The sequence below is a fragment of the Equus quagga genome, chromosome 17 (genome assembly GCF_021613505.1).
Source record: "Equus quagga isolate Etosha38 chromosome 17, UCLA_HA_Equagga_1.0, whole genome shotgun sequence".
NCBI classification, from domain to species: Eukaryota; Metazoa; Chordata; class Mammalia; order Perissodactyla; family Equidae; genus Equus; species Equus quagga.
The window spans coordinates 26,990,434-27,006,937 of record NC_060283.1 but is presented as its reverse complement, the minus strand read 5'-3'; the positions used below and the strand labels follow the sequence as shown (position 1 = coordinate 27,006,937).

At 38.6% G+C, this 16,504-nt stretch overlaps 1 protein-coding gene and 1 non-coding gene across 3 annotated transcripts in view; both read left to right on the top strand.

Moving 5' to 3' along the window:
• Positions 1-16,504, top strand: part of CKAP5 (cytoskeleton associated protein 5) — a 94,564-nt gene that overhangs the window by 59,254 nt on the left and 18,806 nt on the right. For both annotated transcript variants that reach the window (XM_046643272.1, XM_046643271.1), the window contains exons 19-33: positions 1,028-1,085; positions 1,175-1,300; positions 2,112-2,251; positions 2,394-2,568; positions 3,015-3,128; positions 4,669-4,797; positions 8,482-8,676; positions 9,069-9,204; positions 10,249-10,337; positions 12,108-12,233; positions 13,449-13,598; positions 14,135-14,338; positions 14,551-14,686; positions 15,135-15,328; positions 16,299-16,471. In XM_046643272.1, the coding sequence (XP_046499228.1) occupies positions 1,028-1,085; positions 1,175-1,300; positions 2,112-2,251; positions 2,394-2,568; positions 3,015-3,128; positions 4,669-4,797; positions 8,482-8,676; positions 9,069-9,204; positions 10,249-10,337; positions 12,108-12,233; positions 13,449-13,598; positions 14,135-14,338; positions 14,551-14,686; positions 15,135-15,328; positions 16,299-16,471 (2,145 nt within the window). The remainder of the gene's footprint in view (positions 1-1,027; positions 1,086-1,174; positions 1,301-2,111; positions 2,252-2,393; positions 2,569-3,014; positions 3,129-4,668; positions 4,798-8,481; positions 8,677-9,068; positions 9,205-10,248; positions 10,338-12,107; positions 12,234-13,448; positions 13,599-14,134; positions 14,339-14,550; positions 14,687-15,134; positions 15,329-16,298; positions 16,472-16,504) is intronic.
• On the top strand, positions 14,819-14,929 carry LOC124229688 (small nucleolar RNA SNORD67). The gene has a single exon (XR_006885949.1). It is a non-coding gene; the product is annotated as a small nucleolar RNA SNORD67 (small nucleolar RNA).

The following is a 16,504-nucleotide window of genomic DNA, read 5'->3' as shown; positions in this document are numbered from 1 at the left end:
TGTGGCGGCCCAGGGTTTTGCCAGTTTGAATCATGGGCGCGGACATAGCTCCGCTCATCAGGCCATGCTGAGGCAGTGTCCCACATGCCACAATTAGAAGGACCCACAACTAAGAATATACAATTGTGTACCAGGGAGCTTTGGGGAAAAAAGGAAAAAAAATAAAATCTTTTAAAAAAAAACCAAAAAAAGACATGAGGGAGCTAGCTGTGACAATCTGGGAGAAGAACATTCTAGACCAAGGGAACAACAATTGCAAAAGTCCTGTGGTAGGAGCACGTGTGATGTATTTAAAAATAACAAGGAATGATTATTCTTCGGAACGTAGCTGGAGTGAGATGAGTGAGGGGCCAGGTCATGCAGGGCCTCAGAGTTTTGAATAAGTTGGGAAACCGTTGGAAGATTTTGAACAGAAGAGTAGCAGGATCATTGTGACTACAGTCAGAGAGAACAGATAGTGAGGATCAAGGGCAGAAGAAGGGAGACTAATTAGTAGGCTGTTGGAATAATCCTGTCAGAAATTACAGTGGCTTAGACGTAGTTTATAGAGATGGAAGTATTATGACTCAGGCTGTGTTTTGAAAGTAGAACTGAACAGGATATTGGGCATAAGAGAGAGAGGTGTCAAGGGTGACTCTGGAGTTAAGTGTGGCCTCAGCAACTAGAAGAGTGATATTGCTCTTTACTGAGGTTGGGAAGGCTGTGGGAGGAATAGGTTTTGGGGTTGGGGTGTGGACAATGAGGAGTTTGGTTTTGACAGATATAGGACATCTTCTAGGCATAGAAATGGAAGTGTCAGAAAGGCAGTGGGATATAGAATCTGGACTTCAGGAGAGAAGTCAGCACAGGATTTAGGAGTAATTAGCACATAGTATTTAAAGCTCACTTTAAATGACTGTGGAAAGAGAGTATAGGTGAGACTCAGGGACACAGCCAAAGTGAACCAGTTCTAGAATCTGGCTTCATGAAATTCTTGAGCATTTTGAGGGTTTCATTTGTTTTTAATTCTAAATGTTATTTCTTCTAGGTTGAATGTGAAAGCTTTCATCAGCAATGTGAAGACAGCTCTTGCTGCAACAAACCCAGTGAGTCCACACCAGCACATATAGGGACAGAACAGCCGTCTTTGTGGCTCTGCTCTGGTTTGTAAAGTTCTTTTTGTTCCGTCTGCCAGGCTGTGAGGACTTCTGCCATCACCCTACTTGGCGTGATGTATCTGTATGTTGGTCCCTCTTTGCGAATGTTCTTTGAGGATGAGAAGCCTGCCCTCTTATCCCAGATAGATGCAGAATTTGAGAAGGTAAAGTTTCCACAAATGATACAGTCTATTGGTGGACTTGAGAATGTTCATACTAACCCTTTGGAATGAAGAATATTTGTGTTTGCTTTTATATGCATAAAGTATCCTTGGGAAGAATTCATAAGAAATTGAGCAAAAGCCTATGTGGAAGAGAATGTGGTATAGGTTGGCAGATTTTCTTCTTTTCAAAAATTTTAAAGGTACTACCTATTCAAACAGTACATTGAATATAACATTTAAAAAATTCTTAAATAAAAGAAACTTGACCCTCCTCAGATAGACTAATCAAAATTGCTAAGTTTTGGCAGACTTGCTCTAGCTTGTCTTGAGCATACAAGCCAAAAGACAGCTTCATGGGGCCAGCCCTGTGATGTAGTGGTTAAGTTCGGCGCACTCTGCTTCAGCAGCCAGGTTTGGGGGTTTGAATCCTGGGCCTGGACCTACACCACTCGTCAGCCATGCTGTGTCAGCAACTCACATATAAAGTGGAGGAAGATTGGCACAGATGTTAGCTCAAGGCTAATCTTCCTCAAGCAAAAAAAGAGGAGGATTGTCAACAGATGTTAGCTTGGGGCTAATCTTCCTCAGGAAAAAAAAAAAAAGATCATGATTGAGAAGTCATTTCAAATAGGTTTGTATAAAAATTCCTTTGGCTTTGTAGTCTCAAAATTGGAATCTAAATAGGAATTGAAATGTGTCCTGTGTATTGTAAAGGAGTATGAAAGTTTGACATAGGCACCACTCTCTAACTTGTTTGTTCTCATATCCCTCACCAGGTTCATTAGCCTCACTGATTTATTTGTGTGTGTAGATGCAGGGACAGAGCCCACCTGCTCCAATCAGAGGGATTTCCAAACACAGCACAAGTGGTACAGATGAAGGAGAAGATGGAGACGAACCCGATGATGCGGGCAATGATGTTGTAGATCTTTTGCCAAGAACAGAAATCAGGTAGGTTTGTTGCAAATGGTTTATTTGAGCTATTATACTGAATTCTTAATGGTGCCTTCTCTTTCTCAGTCAAGGGTACTTCTTTGACATCATTATTCTTTTAGGAGTCTGGAATTAAGGGTTCTGTCTTCTGTTTTTTCAGTGATAAAATCACTTCAGAGTTGGTGTCTAAGATTGGTGACAAAAATTGGAAGATCAGGAAAGAAGGCCTAGATGAAGTAGCAGCTATTATCAATGAAGCAAAATTTATCCAACCGAATATAGGTGAACTTCCAGCTGCCTTGAAGGGTCGTCTCAATGATTCAAATAAAATCTTGGTACGTAGAACAACATATGCCTGTTCTTTTCTCTCCCCCCTCTCTCCTGCAGGAGGTTCCTTTTCAGTGTAAGCTTCACCAGCAAGAAAATGAGTGGTCGCTTTATTTGCTTTGAACTAGGAATAGCTTCCTTTAATTTCTGATGTGTGCCTCCAGATATGTTGGTAGATGGCAGGTTTATTAATCACATTGCTTTTTACAGGACTCTAATGTTAAATATCTTTATGTAAAACCCTGAACATGCTTAATTTCTAAGTTTTAAATTTGGCTTTTTATGTTAGGATTTTCTTAAGCTAATTAGAGTAGCATCATAACAAGCTCATTTCCCTTTCTCTTAAGTAGGCCAGAAACATGCAACTGCGTTGCCTGTATAGCAGCAAACTTGCAAAACTGTGAACACAGTTCGCTCCTGTCTTGAACATAGAGTGTTGGCTCTTTCCACTCAGGTGCAGCAGACGTTGAACATCCTCCAGCAGTTGGCAGTGGCCATGGGCCCGAACATCAAGCAACATGTCAAGAACTTAGGCATCCCTATCATCACAGTCCTCGGAGACAGCAAGGTAAACCTGACTCTTCTCCACAGCCCTGCTCTGGAACAGGCCAGCCATACTCCTGGGCTAAGAATAATTCTCTTTTTCACGTTTGAGACACATGTAAGCAGTTTATAAACCTGGCGGAGAACAGAATATTAGGAGGAAAATAGTAAACATGTTTACCTCCCAGGCAGTATTAATGTGACCAGATATGTCACTTAGTAGCTTTGTGACCTTTAGATAAATTATTTATCTTCTGAGATTGTTTCTTTATCTGTGAAATTTCATTCTTACAGAATTAAATAGGAGTCTGTACATAAGGTACCCATATGTATATATACACACACACACACACACTCAAAAAAATGGTCGCTGTTATTGTTATGACATCATTATTGGAAGTGTTGGTGTAGGGGGCCAGTCCCGTGGTATAGTGGTTAAGTTTGGTGTGCCCTGTTACAGTGGCACAAGTTCACGGATTCAGATCCTGGCTGCAGACCTACACCACTCATCAGCCATGCTGAGGAGGCGACCCACATATAAAGTGGAGGAAGATTGGCACAGATGTTAGGTTAGGGCTAATCTTCCTCAGAGGGGAGAAAAAAGTATTGGTATAAAGAGTAAATAAATATATGGATTTTTGGATGTATTTATTTCTATCTTTCTCCCTGAACCACTAGAGCAGGATTTCTAGCACTTCAGTAAGATACTTGTGGTTTCACAGTCCTAGAATTAGTCTCATTGAAAGTTGTAGGCCTCTAATATCTAGCCCTAGACTGAATATTTGAATGTCTCTTTATTGTTTGTGTAATTTATTTAATGTGAGGAATTGAGCTCTTTTAATATTTTTTCTGTCAATAAATCCTTCTCATTCTATGAATGCAAATTAATTTTTAAAAAGTTCTGTTAAGGGGCCGGCCCGGTGGCACAGCAGTTAAGTTCTCACGTTCTGCTTCTTGGCAGCCTGGGGTTTGCCGGTTTGGATCCCAGGTGCGGACATGGCACTGCTTGGCAAGCCATGCTGTGGTAGGCATCCCACATATAAAGCAGAGGAAGATGGACACGGATGTGAGCTCAGGGCCAGTCTTCCTCAGCAAAAATAGGAGGATTGGCACTAGTTAGCTCAGGGCTAATCTTCCTCAAAAAACAAAACAGAAAAAAAAATGTTCAGTTAAATTATTAGTAATTTCAGTCTAACCATTATGAGTCCGCTAACGTGTAGAATTACATTCTTTGGCAGATAACCATGGACATAAGAGCCCCCAGAGATTCAGGAAACAGAACCTAAGAGTTCGTTCACCTTACGTGATATTTTATGCCCAGGTCATTGTGTTGCCTAATTAACTGAGTACAAGATCTTCACAATTTGGAGTTTTATGTTTCTACTTTACTTTGAAGTTTTAGTACGACTGTGGAACTAGATTCTGTTTCAGAAGATGGTTCAAAGCGTGTTAATGTAGACCTTAGAGAAACCCCCGTTGTTCATCTTCACAAAGTGACAAGCTCTGCCCTCCTTACCTCTAAACCATAATTGATGGTATCTTTGCTAATTCTCTCCTCCCTTCAGAACAATGTTCGAGCTGCTGCCCTAGCGACTGTGAATGCTTGGGCAGAACAGACTGGCATGAAGGAATGGCTGGAGGGAGAAGATCTTTCTGAAGAACTCAAAAAGGAAAATCCTTTCTTGAGGCAAGAGGTTAGTACTACAAATATGTGCTTTACTTGTGTCTTTGATCTTCTTAGCGGACTGGACCTACCAAATAAATACACACGTATGGATAGAATGAGCTTCATTATCAAATGGTTGACAAAGTGAAACCAAATTCCTGGGGCTTTCATATTCATGTGCTTCTTTTTTCCTTTCATATGCTTTTTTAACAATAAAACTTTTTAAAGGACTAGCCTTTTTGTGAAATGTTCTCCTTTCTTGAGCTTTTAAATGGTAAAATAAGGGGTTTTAATCAGAACATAAAAGTAGAGTTCAGTATTCAAAAATTCATCAATGTAATCCATCATACCAACAGGCTAAAGAAGAAAAATTACATGATCCTATCAGCTAACACAAAAAAAGGATTTGAGTAAATCCAACACCTATTCAGGATAAAAACTCAGCAAGTATGTAATGGAAGAAAATGACTTCAACTTGTTAAAGAGCATCTACAAAAAACCCTCTACTGATAATATCATACTTAGTGGTGAAAGACAAGATGCTTCCCCTGCAGGTGAGGAGCACGCCGAGGATGTCGCTTTCGCTGCTGTTCTCAGCATAGTACTGCAAGTTCTAAGCACTGCAGTAAGGCAAGAAAAAGAAACGAGGGCACACAGGTTAGGAAAAGAATGAATAAAACTATCCCAACTGCAGATAACATGACTGTCTACGTAGAAAATCCCAAGGAATCTACAAGTAAACTTCTAGAATCCAGAACTGAGTTCAGCAAGATTGCAGGATAAAAAAATCAACACACAAAAATCCATCACATTTCTTTATAATACAGTGAACATGTGGAAACTGGAATTAAAAACAATACCACTTCCAGTTGTTCAAAAGTAAATGAAATCCTTAGATAACAAAACAAATACAGAATATGTATACTGAAAATTACAGAATACTGATGAAAGAATTCAAAGAAGACCCAAACAATTGGAGAGACGTGCCGTGTTCATGGATTTGGAAGACTCAACGTAGCAGAGATGTCACATCTCACGGAATTGATCTATAGGTTTAATGTAATTCCTATCAAAATTCCAGCAAGTTGGTTTTTTTGGGTTTTTGGGGGGGTTTTTTGGTGAGGAGGAGTGGCCCTGAGGTAACATCTGTTGCCAGTCTTCCTCTTTTTGCTTGAGGAAGATTGTTGCTCAGCTAACATCTGTGCCAGTCCTCCTCTTTTTTTGTATGTGGAATGCTGCCACAGCGTGACTTGATGAGCGGTATGTAGGTCCAAACCCAGGATCTGAACCTGCGAACCCCAGGCCACCAAAGCGGAGCGTGTGAACTCAACTGCTATGACACTTGGCCGGCCCCAGCAAGTTTTTTTAATAGATAAAGACAAGCATATTTTAAAATTTAAATTCTGGCTAAAACAATCTTGATAAAGAAGAAAAAAATGGAAAGAATCACTCTACCATATATGAGGGTTACTATATTGCTAACATAATCAAGACACTGATGTAGAGGAAGGGAAGGGGAGGATAGACACAGATCAGTGGAACTGAGAGGGAACCCAGAAATAGATCCACACAAATAGGATCAACTAATTTTTGACAAAGTTATCAAAGTAATTCAGTGGAAAAAGAAAGGATAGCCTTTTCAACAAATGACTGGAACAACTGTCATCCGTAGACAAAAAATCAATCTCAACCTACACCTCACATCTTATACAAAAATTAGCTCAAAATGGATTGTGAACTTGAATATAGAACATAAAACTATAGAATTTTTTTTTTTGAGGAAGATCAGCCCTGAACTAACTGCTGCCAGTCCTCTTTTTGCTGAGGAAGACTGGCCCTGAGCTAACATCTGTGCCCATCTTCCTCTACTTTATATGTGGGACGCCTACCACAGAATGGCGTGCCAGGTGGTGCCATGTCTGCACCTGGGATCCGAACTGGCAAACCCCGGGCCGCTGAGAAGCACAATGTGCACACTTAACGGGTGTGCCACGGGGCCGGCACCTAGAATTTTTAAAGATAACATAGGAGAAAACCTTCAGGCTATAAAAGTTCTTCAGGCAAAGAATTCTTAGACTTGATCACAGTCCATCAAAGGGAAAATTGATAAATTGGACCTCATCAAAATTAAAAACTTATTCTGCAAAAGACCATTTGAAGAAGATGAAAAGCGACAGTGGGAGAAAATGTTTGCAAACTCTGTGTCTGGTAAAGGACTATTATCTAGAATATATAAATAACTCTCAAAACTGAACAGTAAAAAAAAAAAAACAATTAGAAAACGGGCAAAAGATATGAACAGACATTTCACTGAAGAGGCTATGAATGCAGATGGCAAATAAGCCCATGAAAGATGTTCAACATTATTAGCCATGAGGGAAATATAAATTAAAACTACAATGAGATATCACTACACAATTATCAGAATTACTAAAATAAAAAATAGTGATCACACCAAATGCTGGAGAGGATATGGAGAAACTTGAACACTTTGCTGGTGGAAATGTAAAATGGTATAGTCACTCCAGAAAATAGCTTGGCAGTTTCTGATAAAACTAAACTTATAGTTACTGTATGACCCAGCAATTACGATCTTGGGCATTTATTGCAGAAAAATGAAAATTTATGTCTACACAAAACTCCATACACGGATGTTCATAGCAGCTTCAGTCATAATAGCCAACAACTGGAAGCAGCCCAGATAGCCTTTTATCAGCTAAATGTTTAAACACACCGTTGTATGCTCATATGTGTAATACTGTTTAACAATAAAAGAAATGAATCACTGATACATGGCAACAATTTGGATAAATCTCCAAGGAATTATGCTGAGTGACCAAAACCAATCCAAAACAGTAACACACACTATGATTCCATGTCTACAACCATGTTTGAAATGACAAAATTTTAGAAACAGAGAATAGATTAGTGGTTAACAGGGATTAGGGAGAGGAAGGAGGAGGGAGATGGGTATGATTATAAAAGGGAGAACACAATGGGATCCTTGCAATGGAACTGTCCAAAATCTTGACTGTGATGGTGGATGTACTAACATACATGTGATAAAATTGTATGGAATTAAATATACATACACACAAATGAGAACAAGTAAAACTGGAGCATTCTGAACAAATCTGTGGATTGTATCAATGTGAGTATCCTGGTTCTGATCCTACAGTGATTTTCAGGAAGTGTTACTATGAGAGGAAACTGGGTAAAGGGTGCATAGGATCCTCTGTAGTATTTCTTATTACTGCATTTGAATCTAGTCGCCTCAGTAAAATTTGCAGTTAAAAAAGAAACATAATTGTTTTAGAGGTATGAAGAAAAACTTGCTGTAAGGCTGAAAACAAGTCCTGCTAGAACTTGTCATCTTCTGATCAAATAAATAAGTGTTTTGCATCTTCTCTAGAATTTCAAAAAAGAAGAAAAGTTTCTCGTCTTTAAAATGATTTGAGCTATTAAAACTTTATAATTTAATCTCCAAATATGATCCAAAGAACTGTATCCTTATCTTCAAGAAGATTGTCATCTCTGCATATGTTATTTAAATATAGCACAGTTCTTGAACAATGAAAATTACTGATTTCAAATGGGAAAGTTGTAGTGTAAGAACTAATTCAGTGTTTGGTGCTGATAAAATCACTAAGCTTGAGATCATAAATAATAATTTTCACCTGAAGTTATAACTGGTCTTTGTTTCTTTTGGCAGCTTCTGGGCTGGCTGGCTGAGAAACTACCAACTCTTCGTTCCACCCCCACAGACCTTATCCTTTGTGTTCCTCATCTCTACTCCTGCCTAGAGGATCGCAACGGAGATGTGCGAAAGAAGGCCCAAGATGCCTTGCCGTTCTTCATGATGCATTTAGGATATGAGAAAATGGCCAAGGCTACTGGGAAACTAAAGGTGCTACTTCTTGTTGTTGCTACTGCTGCTGTTGTTAAAAGCCATTAGAAAAATATTGAACGTGAATTTATATAGGCAAAAGATCATATTACCTCCTAGGCGTTTCAACTTGAAATCCCATTGAGAGCAAAAATATATTTAGCAGTGTAGAACTTCTAAAGAACCTGCTGATTCTGCAGAAGTGAAAACTGACCTTCTAGAATGGTAGCTAATTTAGTGTGACATCATAATGTTTTTACTTCTCTTGCCTTATGAGCTGCCTCCCTTACACTTCATTGGTATTTCAAAACTAGGAGCACAGTGGTTTGTTTGACAGCAGATCTATGAGTAAGCACAGTATGAGTGTATCGTTTATGTGGCCTCTCACTTCTTCTGTTATACTGTCTCCGTAGCCAACTTCTAAAGATCAGGTGTTGGCCATGCTAGAGAAAGCCAAAGCTAACATGCCAGCCAAGCCTGCTGCAACTGCTAAAGCAACTTCCAAACCAATGGGAGGCTCAGCACCAGCCAAATTCCAGCCTGCCTCAGGTAACTGTGTTTTGAGAGGTTTACTGCGGAAGGAGGCAGCCCAAGGGAACTTTAGAAAGAAATCCAGCCTTCATTTTTACCATGTTTCCTCACAACTTAGAACCCAAGCCCTCCCTCTCTCCTTACCCTCCTTCCACAAACATTTGTCAAGTATTATGCTAGGAACTGTGCTGAGGATACAAAGATGACTAATTTGGTTTCTAAGTCCAAAAAAGAATTTTGGAGTAGCAGGTTGAGATACTCTACAAAGCGAGTATTTCATCATATTTTTAAGGTTTCCACAACTGTTTTCTGCTATTGGATATTATAGTTAGGGAATTGGAACCATCTAGCTTAATCCCCTTTATTAATAGCTGAGGAAACCCAAAGAGGTTAAGTTGACTTCCACAAGGCCAGACAGCCAGCCTGAACTAGCACAGAATTCCCCTTAGTCCCAGATGAGTTCTCCTTCTGCTACACTTGGCCGTTTGTTGATCCATTTACTAATCTTTAAGGGAAGATTCTTGATTGCTTCATCCTGGTGTTAAAATTCCATCATTAAAAAAACTCTAATCTGTAACCACTTCTCTTCTAGACCTATTGCTTAAACAAAATCATATTATTCTGTTTAGTGGAATAGAAATTGTTGATGCTATGAAGTTAGAAATTTTACATGTGTAAAACTGTTGGTAACAAAGTATATAGTCAATTATAACATTTATTGGAATCTTGCTTTGTAGTAAATACTGAGCATCAAATGTGACAGACCCTACCCTAAGGAAGTAACAATCTAGCAAAAAGATTTTTTTAATTGCTATTTAGAAAATAGTTTTAAAACTACAGTTTAAATGTTGGTAAAGCAGATGCAGATTGCTTAATTTCTTGAGGTTAGGCTTAAAGAGAATTTGAGGGAGAAAAAAGATGAAAAAAATCTTAACTGCAAACATCTTATAAATTGATACATGTAAAACTACAGGCATTCTCATCATTATATATTTAATCTTCCCAGAATAACGTGATATTAGAGTTTATATTTATAGCATGAACATGGTTTTTTCCTCAAAGCACCTGTTGAAGATTCTCTTTCTGGCACTGTTGAACCCAAGCAAGATCCGAAAAAGGCCAAAGCTCCAGGAGTTTCCTCTAAAGCAAAGGTATGTTAACGCCACATGCTTGGACGTAGAATTGCTTTTAAGTGTGTTTTATACATTGAGTCACGCTGTTAGGAAAGATCATATTATATATGGAAGGACATTACTACTCTTGATATTATCAAGTTATAAAGTATTTATTTATACAAGTTTCTGTGGATCATTGTTAATAAGTCCCCAAAACAGAGACACCCTGCTCTCAAGAGGTGTTGCCATGGTATCTGTCATGCAGATCTTTGGGGAAGGTTTGCAGTAGTGGAGAAGGAAATTGTGCATAGCTCTGGCAGAACAATCTCTCAGGCTGACTGTGATTTGAGAGAAGGAAGGTGATCGGTTTCCTTCGTGTTCGGCACAGTTAAGGCGTCACACTAGAAGGCGTTCTGATGTACCTTCCATTCCTGCGCCATGGGGACTTATTTTGATGCATCACCAATCCTTTTAGCATCCATACAGAGTGAGACATTTCAAGAAAGATGTTCAAATGCTTAACTTTAAATATCCCCTGGGTATTTTTTCATTTAAGTTTTTGAATCACAGCAAATTGTCGTCAGTTTCTATATTAGGATTCAGAGCTCGTCGCTGTATTTAGGGTATTCATTATTTAATACTTACAAAAGGAAAATTCCAGAACTGTGCAATCAGTAGTAAATCTAATTGTAAGTATAAGTAGAGGAAACTATTTCATTAACTGCATGTAACTGATGAAAAAGAAGACTAGGAACCGTTTTATTACCAAGTGCATTTATTATTACATGCTCATTGTAGAATGGCACTCTGTGGCCATTCGTCTAAATATTACAATTATTTGTTTCCTTTCCCCTGTATGTGGGTCCTTTAACTTAGTGAGTTAATTTAAGTGGGTAGTTATCTTCTAAACTGTCCAGTGAAGCTGTTCTTTTCTTGTCCTCCTCCCTTTCCTCATCCCAGATTTAACAAGTGCTTATTTTAGTATTTTGATCACAAGTGCTTTGAAGTATTTTTGACTCTGTTCTTAATGCCATACTTTTTTTTCCCCAGTCTTCTGCAGTTTACAAAGCAATTTCACATAAATGGTCTCATATTTGTTTTGACTCAGTGACTTCAGTGTTTGAACTAGAAAGAAATTCTGGCCTACTAGAAGTAGTGGGCTCCTGCTATGTTTATAATAATAATAGTTCCGGTAATGAAAATCAAATATTACCTTAAATATCTATACCAAGTGTTCACTATCTTCTTTCTGTCTGATGCAACAATTCTACATCTTAGATTATTTTTAAAAACCACTTGAGTAACTTAAGTATTTAAAATGTTTCTAGCAACTTTCTCTAGAAACAGTCAAAGGGTTTCCAGTTACAGTGATGTGACAGGTATATTTTATATGCAGAGAAACAAAAAGTCTTTCTCAATTGATGTGAAATGTGTGAATGCCATTCAAAATGTCATTAATATGAAGAGCTATAATGGTGTTGAAGATTTCAAGAAAGAAAAGATCTATCCAATAAACAAAAATTGTGACCCAGACCAATGATAAAATAATAGAGCTTTTCCAACTACATTACATGCCAGTCCAAGGACTAACCAACAGTGACTTAAGAATACTGCTAGAAACATTTCTAGAAAACCTGTGCAAAAACATAATATATGCAGGGTTCTGTGGCTCATCTGTGTCTTGTGTGTGGAATGTAACACACAGAGATGTCTCTGGTTATATGGTGCCCTTTTACTGGGCAGCAGCTTCGTGTTCCCAAGGAGCAGTAGCCCAGCTAACCAGTATTCCCTGAACCTTGGCTGCAGAGCGCCCAAGGGAAGAAGGCGCCGAGCAAAACCAGCTTAAAGGAAGATGAAGACAAATCTGGTCCTATTTTTATTGTTGTTCCAAATGGAAAGGAGCAAAGAATGAAAGATGAAAAAGGATTAAAGGTAAGGAAGGGATAAGAATCCTCAGGAATTTTTTGCTTGTTTGTTTTTGTTTTGTTTTGTAATCTAGAATAATTCTGCTGTTGAAATTCGCATTGTGAAATATCTAGTAAGTAACTGAATCTTTTGCTTATAAATTATTTCTCTAAGACTACTTTATGGGAGCATTAATTCCTAGAAAAGAAGCTACAGAATGGAGCTACTGCCTATTTTTCCCCCAAATAGAAATAGAAGTATTTTGGTTTTTTAAAAAAATCTTCAGAATCAAAGAATGGAAATTATTCATTGATTTTTATCAACTACACGTATGTAGTAGGCTACTTCTTTAATCCTTCTTGTACCTGATACCTTAAAAGACAGATTTGGTGACTATAAATAGCTAGTTCAGTCATCTCTCTTTTGATGTCATTTTGGTTTTATTAGGCAGTTTATCTTTCAAAATATATACATTGTTTTAAAAAACATTCAAGCAGTACAAAAAGTGCAGAGTATCGTATGAAAGCGTGTCCCCCATTCCACTCTCCCTCCATAGGGAGGCTGTTATTACCAGATTTTATGTGTATGACTAAAAATATCATTCCGTAACTATAGGATCATGTATGTACAAATATATAGGCCTCTTTCTACACAAATGGGAACATACCATACTTTGTTCCGTATCTTATTTTTTCTTTTAGTGATATTTGAATTATCTTAAATGTTGTTCCATATCTGCATGCGTATATACATTCATTCTTTTTATTGGTTCATCATATGTGTGTACCTCTCTTTATCCCCAGCCCACTATGTCGAACATGTAGGTTACTTCTAGTCTTTCACTTTATAAACTATACTGCCGTAAGCATCTTTGAATGTAGGTCTTTGTGCATCAATGTGAGTACATCTATATTAAACTCCTAGAATGGTATGTGCATTTTTAATTTTGATATTTCAAATTTCTCCTTTATTAAAGTTGTACCAACGGTGTCCAACATGTTATATAATAATAGAGCACTGATTTTTCTCTAAGAATTACTGAGAATTTATTCTCGTTTTCAGAGTTAGGCTTCCCGAAGTATGACAGCTTGAAAGTACATTTGCTTTCATATTTAATTACAAATTAATCTTGTTGAATTGAAAAGAATCCTATTAAGTAGATTCCTGTAGCTGCTTTAAATAGAGTTCTCTGCCTCATTTCAGTTGGACGTCTTACAGCTCCTTTTCGCTGGTTTTTGTCAGGTGCTGAAGTGGAATTTTACTACTCCACGGGATGAGTACATTGAGCAACTAAAGGCTCAGATGTCCAGCTGTGTGGCTAAATGGTTACAAGATGAGATGTTTCACTCAGACTTTCAGCACCATAACAAAGCCCTTGCTGTCATGGTTGATGTAAGTTTGCGGTAGATAAATATGCATATATCTCGGGCGTGTGAAAATACTAAGCCCTGTGAAATAATCAGAAGTTTGCATGACTTGAGAATATGCCATGTTCTCTGTGTTTAGAGCTTTCTTATTATTTGATAGAATAAATGACTGTATGTCTATAATTTTAGGTCTTAAATGGAGGCTTAAAAATTTATCATTTTCTTGGGCTGGCCCCGTGGCCGGGTGGTTAAGTTTGCGCGCTCCGCTGCAGGCTGCCCAGTGTTTCGTTGGTTCGAATCCTGGGCGCGGACATGGCACTGCTCATTAAACCGCGCTGAGGCGGCATCCCACATGCCACAACTAGAAGGACCCACAACCAAGACTATACAACTGTGTACCGGGGGGCTTTGGAGAGAAAAAGGAAAAAATAAAATCTTAAAAAAAAAAAAAATTATCATTTTCTTTTCGGACTCTAGTAAAATTTAAGATGTACTTGCCTAATAGAACTTAAATTTTTATACAGTCTTATTTGTGGTGGTTTTGTCTTGTTTTGTTTTAAGCACTTGGAGAGTGAAAAAGAGGGTGTCATTGGTTGCCTGGATCTTATCTTAAAGTGGCTTACCCTGCGGTTTTTTGACACCAATACAAGCGTCCTAATGAAAGCCCTAGAATATTTAAAATTGCTCTTCACCCTACTAAGTGAGGAGGAGTATCATCTTACTGAGAATGAAGCATCTTCCTTCATCCCCTATCTCATCCTCAAGGTAATGTGTTCTCACTCTGGAAGGCTGCTCAAGTTCCCAGCTGACCTCAGTTGCTGTGCTTTTGTTTCCTCTCTCTTCTTCATTCATTATATGATGCTACCTTCCACTGCTCATTCCCCTGCCCCTATTCTTTCAAGATGAATTGACACTTGGGGGGAACCGTTGCTACTCAGAAAATGTCTCACTTAATCATTATTTCCCTTGTTGAGTAGGTTGGAGAACCAAAGGATGTCATTCGTAAAGATGTCCGTGCCATCCTGAACCGGATGTGCCTTGTCTACCCAGCCAGCAAGATGTTCCCCTTCATCATGGAAGGAACCAAATCCAAAAACTCTAAGCAGAGAGCAGGTAAAGCAGCAATTTAAATTGAGGCGTGAGTCCGTGCAACAGTGTCCTCTAAAAGACGTAGTTTATACACGAACTAAAGGAAGTAAATTTCTTCAGTGTCTGTGTAGTCGATTCCAGCCTTCTGATTTGGACTGTGAGAGTGATGAGTTGCACAATGGTGAAGCCACAGTATCAGGTGATACGGGCATCACTCAGTACCACCCTGGTGACAAAATCAAGTGCACAGGGGCCATCTGACTCACAGGCATCCCTTTCTTCCAGGAGCACTTACTGTACACGATTATTTCATTGTGCGTTTTATAAGAAGGCAGTAAGCAAGGGAAAATTCTAGGCAGAGCCAGAATAAGATTTTAGTCCTTCATGTATGCTAAGGAAAATTTATCTAGTAAAGATAGGTCTCTATGCCAAATGTGTGTTGAGTCTCAATGTAGCCTTTCTCCCCCATCAGAGTGCCTGGAAGAACTGGGGTGTCTAGTCGAGTCCTATGGCATGAATGTTTGCCAACCAACTCCAGGAAAAGCCTTAAAAGAGATAGCGATTCACATAGGAGACCGTGACAATGCTGTGCGCAATGCTGCCCTCAACACCATTGTCACAGTGTACAACGTCCATGGGGATCAAGTGTTCAAACTTATTGGAACTGTGAGTGACTTTTCTCTGAACATTTTCAGCATGTTATGAATTGCAAGATCACGTAGGTATCAAGTTTCATGCCATCTCAATTCTGGCTAATTTTTTACTACTGTTTATTCAACTCAACCTATCAATGTGTCCTAGAATCCAGATAAACCCTTGAGGGTGTCTCTGATTATTGTAGGACGTTTAGGATGTGTTTTACTGGAAATCAGATTTTCTTTTCTGAGCATTCTACTCATAGCAATTTGCTTTAGAAATGAGAGCTATTTTTGAATTAAGAAATCTGAGCTTGTCTGGGATTTGCATTCTGCCTGGCAATCTGCTTTGTAATTTTTAGTGCATTTAGTACAAGTACTCACTTGTCTAATAAGTGGATTCTTGTACTTGTCGGATCAAAAGAGTCAATCTACAGCCACGAGCCAGACTCCCCGGGCACATTAGGTTTCACTTCTGACTCCTTACATCCTTTGAGCCAGTCACTATTGTGGCTGCAACTCATTCTTCACTCCATTTACCTCTTAGCATCACTTATATTTACACTGTGCTTATGTATATTTACTTGTATTAGTCTATTTAAATCCTCACTACAGGCCAGTGAAGGAGATAAAATGGCTGGGAATTTTACAGATGACCAAGAGTGAAACTTCTTGCCCATAGTCACACACCTAGTTAGTGGAACAAGCACAACACAAAGGAGGAAGCTTCACTTAATTTTTGACCTTTTTATTTGTAGTTCTTAAATGCCTTTCTTTTTGTCTCTTTCTTTCATATGTTATGATAGCAAGGCAGGTTTTAACAGTAGTTGATTTAAAAATGTAGTGTTTTGAAAGTAAACTTACCCTAACATAGTAGGTTCTGTTTGCTTTGATATGAAAATGGATATTAATTCTTGAGTCTTCCAGTTAGGTTTTTAATTCTCCTCATACTCTACTGGAGGAGTTGCTGATAAATTAAATTTGGCTGCTTCTTTTTACAGCTTTCCGAAAAGGATATGAGCATGCTCGAAGAGAGGATTAAGCGGTCAGCAAAGAGGCCTTCTGCTGCCCCAATAAAACAGGTGGAAGAGAAACCTCAGCGTGCACAGAACATAAGCTCCAACGCCAACATGCTGCGCAAGGGCCCAGCTGAGGACATGTCCTCCAAACTCAAGTATGTGAATGGAGATAGTTGTCTAAGAGCATC